The sequence below is a fragment of the Arachis ipaensis genome, chromosome B10, assembly GCF_000816755.2.
Source record: "Arachis ipaensis cultivar K30076 chromosome B10, Araip1.1, whole genome shotgun sequence".
In the NCBI taxonomy this organism is placed as follows: domain Eukaryota; kingdom Viridiplantae; phylum Streptophyta; class Magnoliopsida; order Fabales; family Fabaceae; genus Arachis; species Arachis ipaensis.
This window is the reverse complement of record NC_029794.2, coordinates 33,557,029-33,564,070: the sequence shown is the minus strand read 5'-3', so window position 1 is coordinate 33,564,070 and position 7,042 is coordinate 33,557,029. Positions and strand designations below refer to the sequence as shown.

Here is a 7,042-nt window from a genome sequence, read left to right as displayed (position 1 = left end):
ATATTATCATTGTTGTTTTTATTAAAAGATATTGTTCATACTCTAATTAAAATAGTTCAAGTCTAAAGACTCAACAAAATTGGATCATCCTAAAAAAGCTAATTAAACCTGTAGATTCAATCTAGATCTGTCAACCCGACTTTGTTTGGAGCATCAGATTCCATTGTCCGTGTTCGATGGTACCTGACTTGTGCAGCAAGTAGTGCCTTATCACCCAACTACTTCATATGCAATTTACAAGATCATTATCTATTACAATGTGAGATAACTTCTCTAAAAATTAAGAAAAATCACTCATTACTACAAGTATAGAAATACAAAAATATGGTCAAATCATCACTCTTTCTATAAATATTCTATCAATTTCAAGTATTTTTTAATCTCAATTCACTTAAATTTATCTAAAATTCTTGCTAAGTTAAGTATTGAAATTTTTTACAGAAATTCTCTACCATCATCCATTCAAAGACGTCAGACAGCTTCGTCTTTTTGGTGAGCAAATTGGAACTTTCATTTATAACAGTCTGAACTTTAAGTCTAGATTCAAATTACTTTGGTTTTAGGTATTATCTTGAAACAGATATTTTAGTAAAAAAAAAAAACTAATACATTGTTATTTTAGTATTATAAAAAAAGGTACACATTTTATAAGGGGCACTCTACTATACAGATTGAAGTGGTATAGAGAGAGAGTATAAATTCTTTTTATAGTTATTTTTTATTATTTTATTGTTATTTAAAATGTGGGTCCTATCTTTATCAATATCTCTTTCATTATATTAAAAGAAAAATCTGTAAACTTACCACTTTTTTATTTTGTTATGGAGCTAGGATTGGTGTAGAACGGGGATATAGGGTCTATGGGTGCTGTACAGGAGTAGTATGGTGTCAGGAGAACTGAAATCGGACGGTCTGAGTTCAGAGTTGGTAATCGGATGGTCCGATTAGAGGGGCACAAATCGGACTGTCCGATTTGAGTCTTCCAGGCCACGTGTCAAGCATGCATTCTCTCCCCCCAGCAGCGGTGCCCCTCCATAGTATCAATGTCCCCTTCAATCCCCACCCTCCTTCGGAAGTCACTATCTGCAACTCACAATAACCTACTTTCTCTCTTCTTCTTCATCTTCACTACTATAATTTCATCTTCTTCTACTGTAAAAAAAAAATTACAATGCCCAAAAAACGAAAATGTAAAGATGTTGATCGTCCTGAACTGTATATTATCAATTATCTCTGCCATTCTGATTATGAAGATAACTCTGTTAATTATGAACTTCGAATTACTAGATGTTACCTATATTGACGACAAGTTTCTGCAGGTACGGTGCCTTAAACTTTCTCAAAAAATTCGACTCTATATGCCTGATGCAAAACATGTGGAAGGCGCTCTAGGAGGCGACCAAGCTCCGTTACTGCGGGCCACAACTGCATTGATGGATTCGTGTCGGTCAGAGATCAGTCCCACACCATCTCGAGTCACCATATACTGTCGCAGGTTACTAAGGAAAAAGTGCAATGCATCAGAAGTCTCTCCCTCTACAATAGCAAATGGAATTGGGACGATCTTGTTGTTACCATCCTGTGAAACTGCAACCAACAAACAACCCTTATACTTTCCGTACAAGTGGGTCCCATCTACCTGGATAACTGGTTTACAATGTCTGAATAATCTAATACATGGGTAATAACTCCAGAAGACTCGTTGCAACACCTGGATATCAGTAACTAAGTCATCGCCTTGATAGGGAGGCATAGTCTCAAAATGGACGGCCGCTGATGGCTCCTTATGACACATGGCCTCAAGCCATATGGGTAAAGCTTCATACGATGCTTCCCAACCTCCAAAAATTTTTTTCACTAACTTTTGCTTAGCCAACCATGCTTTCTGATAGCTGATGGTGTAATTAAACTTTGACTGCACTTCCGCAATAACTGATTTCACCTTAATCGAGGGGTCAGCTTCAACCAACGGCTTTATCGCTTTTGCAATTGTGTTCGAATCCAGCTTCAAATGATCCTGAGAAATGGTTGCTCGGGTACAAATGTGACTACCATTATACCTCCTTATAACCCAACAGTACTTTCTGCTGATCATGTTAACCCTGATAAGCCAATCACAACCTGATCCATACTGCGTACACTTGGCATAAAAGGTCAGCGGCTCTGACTCATACACCCTGTAGTGTACACCTCTTTAGATAGTATAATCTTTCATTGCCATAATAACAGCTTCCCTGGAACTGAATTCCATTCCCACGGCAAATTCACCATTTGCGACAATAGGAATTTCTACCACGATGATAACCGTACCATAAATGTTTAATAAACAAATATTTAATAACTGAAATTAAAAGTAAAATCTATCTAACATAAATAACTTTCATATGTCAAAGCAATATCTACCGTATTAATTTCTACTTTAATATTAATATAAAAAATCAATCCTCACTACAATTATATTAATATAAATAGATTTTACATCAAGTAATTATCTCAATTTTACAACACGTACTTGCATTCATATATTCAGAAAACTCCGGAGCATGCATGGCTTCCAAATCCAAAGCTCGCATGAAAGATGGCTCCTCAAACGGATGGTCGTTTGCCAATGCATTTGCCACGTCTGCCACATTTGCTTCCATAGTGCCGTCACCTTGAACTTCGTCTCCCTCTGGACCAACAACTTCGTAATTACTTTCAAACTCCTCTTCACTGTCACTATTGTAATCTTCCCGTTCGATATTTCGGTTGGTCTCAGATTGCTCAAACTCAATATACAACTCAATGAATGGCATCTAAGCACGACTTTCAATATACACTGAAAATATCTCTTGCATGCTCGCCTCATCAGTTATATATTTGGTTTGAAATTGAACGAATCCGCCAAATACTGGTATAGGATACCTGTATAAAATGCATGATATTTTTCTTAACACCTCAGAATCTATCTTCTCACAAATACACCTTTTAGTTCCTCAAATGAGATTGTGAATGGAATAACAATATCTAACAGATTTTTACAGACAAATTTCACTCCTTCAGATGTTTGTAACAAAATCTGACCAAAATAATATATTTTTAACAGCACTCTATCATCCATATTTCTCATTCACATAAATATAAACTCCACTCTCAATTTTTTCTTGCTCAACCGAAATAATGGAGATACAGCTGAGGGAAGAAGAAGAACAGCTCGAAGGACATATATATACACTTATAAACATAAGGAATCATACCACCCGATTTCTATTTGTCCGTTGAAATAATATATATTATACTAAAATCGGACGGACCGATTTGTATTTCTGAAAATAAAAAAATTAATCCTACTGAAATCGGACGGTCCGATTACAATGTCCAAAATTCAAAATTTTCCCTTCCCACAAATCGGACCGTCCGATTTGTGACCCTAAAATTTCATAGCAAAGAAATCGGACGGTCTGATTTCTCTCTTATAGGGTTCAGATAAAGCTGCCCCACCTTCTTGTATTGCACCCCCCATGTCCATAACCAAGCATATCACACACACGGCTTCAATATAAAAAAAATGAGCCATTATTACATTTTTACCATATAATTCACCTTTTTTTTCTCAAACATAGATATTATTTTATTATTATAAAATAATAATGCTTCCATAAGGAAGAACAAACGAAGTTGGGTATTCCCAATTATCACCAAATGTGATTGGAAGACAAATAACTTAAGAAAGAGTAAAGAAAGAATAAAGAGAAATTATTAGCATTCATCAGGTATGGCTATTGAGTTCACGCACTAGACTGCTGGCTTCTTGTACTATATCCGGCGCTGGGCTTATTAGCTTCTCAAAGACACACTTATTCCTCGCTTTCCAAGTGCTCCAACACAGCGCCACGATGAAGAGGATTTATTGTCTACATTCGATTTGAGCCGCTGCCCAAGATAAGGCTCGTTGCCACCAATTGATGAAGGTCTCCTCTTTTCTCTGCCATAAGTCAGGGGTTATTAAGCTTAGACTCCAGATTATTGAAGATAGAGGGCATTGAAACAAGACATGAGAAATTGATTCATCTTTCAGCATGCATCTTGGGCAAGTGGCAGGGGTGGATGCAAATCGGCTATGGATTTATTGCAAAATCAAAAGCTTTTCATGAAGACTCTTCCATAAAAAATCTTAATTTTATGAGGTAATTTTAATTCCCAAATGCTATTTCATACTCTGTGGTTCTGTATGTTCTGAGGCATCAATGAAGTAGGAGAATCAAAGAACCCATAAGCAACTTTATATCCTGACCCAACTTCGTATATACTAGATTTTGTCCAGCACCAATTAACTTCATCCTCCTCCTCTGTTGGTTTGATGGAAAAAATTTTATATCAACTAGAAAAATTGACTCAATCGGGTTTCTGTTCCAGCTTCTATTAGGATTTGGTAGCGCACTAACATAATACACTTGCAGATTCGGTGGGATTGTCACTGCAGCTTAAGGGACATTAAAGGGCAATGGTGGTGGGAGCCAGGGATCATGGAAGATGCGGACTGGTGCACGAAATCACAATCACACTTTTGCAATTCCGCACAACTAACAAGCAAGTGCACTGAGTCGTCCAAGTAATACCTTACGTGAGTAAGGATCGATCCCACGGAGATTGTCGGCTTGAAGCAAGCTATGGTTATCTTGTAACTCTTAGTCAGGATATCAATAATAATTCTCAGTTTTAATTGGAATGAGTAAAAGAACATGGATTAAATAATACTTGTTATGCAGTAATTGATAACAGGTTGAGGTTTTGGAGATGCTCTGTCTTCTGAATTTCTGCTTTCTTATTGTCTTCTTCTTCACGCACGCAGGTCTCCTTCCATGGCAAACTGTATGTTGGTGGATCACCATTGTCAATGGCTACCATCCGTCCTCTCAGTGAAAAGGATCCATGTACATAGATAATCATCTATCAGTTCTCACTAATGTTGGACTAGGATCCATTGATCCTTTTGCACACTGTCACTACGCCCAGCATTCATGAGTTTGAAATTCGTCACAGTCATCCCATCCCGGATCCTACTCGGAATACCACAGATAAAGTTTAGACTTTCCGGATCTCAAGAATGCTGCCAATTGATTCTAGCTTATACCACGAAGATTCTGATCTCACAGATTTGAATGCTCTGTTGTCAGGAGAGGTAGTCAAACTCGTGAACCAGGAACCCAAGAGATATACATTCAATCTAAGGTAGAACGGAAGTGGTTGTCAGGCACGCGTTCGTAGGTTGAGAATGGTGATGAGTGTCATAGATCATCACATTCGTCATGTTGAAGTACGAATGAATATCTTAGAATAGAAACAAGCGTGATTGAATGAGAAATAGTAGTAATTGCATTAATCCATCGAGACACAACAGAGCTCCTCACCCCCAACCATGGAGTTTAGAGACTCATGCCGTAGAAGATACAAAATTCAAATGTGAAATGTCACGAGGTACATAGTAAGTCTCTAAAAGTAGTTTTTATACTAAACTAGTGACCTAGGTTTACAGAAAATGAGTAAACTAAGATAGATGGTGCAGAAATCCACTTCCGGAGCCCACTTGGTGTGTGTTTGGGCTGAGCATTGAAGCTTTCACGTGCATAGGCTGCTCCTGCCATTTAACTCCAGCTTTTGTACCATTTTGGGCATTTAACTCCAACTTTTATGCCAGTTCTGGCGTTTAACGCCAGAATAGGGTAGAGACTTGGCGTTAAACGCCAGTTTGCGTGATCTCAACTCAGGCAAAGTATGGACTATTATATATTGCTGGAAAGCCCAGGATGTTTACTTTCCAACGCAATTGAGAACGTGCCAATTGGGCTTCTATAGCTCCAGAAAATCCATTTCGAGTGCAGGAAGGTCAGAATCCAACAGCATCTGCAGTCCTTTTTCAGCCTCTGAATCGGATTTTTGCTCAGGTCCCTCAATTTCAGCCAGAAAATACCTGAAATCATAGAAAAATACACAAACTCATAGTAAAGTCTAGAAATGTGATTTTTGCATAAAAACTAATAAAAATATACTAAAAAGTAGCTAGATCCTACTAAAAACTATATGAAAATATCCCCAAAAAGCGTATAAAATATCCGCTCATCACAACACCAAACTTAAACTGTTGCTTGTCTTCAAGCAACTAGATAAATAAAACACGATAGAAAGAAAATCAAGTGGCAATAACATCTCAGAGTTTTATATGAAGCTCAAATTCTCATTAGATGAGCGGGACTAGTAGCTTTTTGTTTCTGAACAGTTTTGGCACCTCAATTTATCCTTTGAAGTTCAGAATGATTGGCATCTTTAGGAACTCAGAATTCAGATAGTGTTATTGATTCTCCTATTTTATTATGTTGATTCTTGAACACAGCTACTTTATGAGTCTTGGTCGTGGCCCTAAGCACTTTGTTTTCCAGTATTACCACCGGATACATAAATGCCACAGACATATAACTGGGTGAACCTTTTCAGATTGTGACTTAGCTTTGCTAAAGTCCCTAGTTAGAGGTGTCCAGAGTTCCTAAGCACACTCTTTTTGCTTTGGACCACGACTTTAACTGCTCAGTCTCAAGTTTTTCACTTGACACCTTTACGCCATAAGCACATGGTTAGGGACAGCTTGGTTTAGCCGCTTAGGCCAGGATTTTATTCCTTTAGGCCCTCCTATCCATTAATGCTCAAAGCCTTGGATCCTTTTTACCCTTGCCTTTTGGTTTAAATGGTTATTGGCTTTTTCTGCTTGCTTTTTCTTTTTCTTTCTTTTTCTTTTATTTTTCGCCTTTTTTTTCGCAAGCTTTGTATTCTCTGCTTTTTCTTGCTTCAAGAATCAATTTTATGATTTTTCAGATTATCAATAACATTTCTCCTTTTTCATTATTCTTTCAAGAGCCAACAAATTTGACATTCATAAACTTCACTATCAAAAATTATGCACTGTTCAAGCATTCATTCAGAAGACAAAAAGTATTGCCACCACATATAAATAATTTGAATTTTTCTTATTAAGAACTCGAAAATAAAACTGCCTCCTTATTCTAAAAAA

The 7,042-nt window shown here is 37.2% G+C and overlaps 1 protein-coding gene across 1 annotated transcript; it reads right to left on the bottom strand.

Annotated features, from left to right (window-relative positions):
- LOC107620506 lies at positions 1,355-2,095 on the bottom strand. Its single transcript, XM_016322656.1, has one exon. It carries the CDS (start codon positions 2,093-2,095, stop codon positions 1,355-1,357), a length of 741 nt encoding a protein of 246 aa, XP_016178142.1.

Excerpts from the sequence above, each read along its gene's own strand:
- LOC107620506 (XM_016322656.1), bottom strand. The coding sequence starts at position 2,095 with ATGATCAGCAGAAAGTACTGTTGGGTTATAAGGAGGTATAATGGTAGT.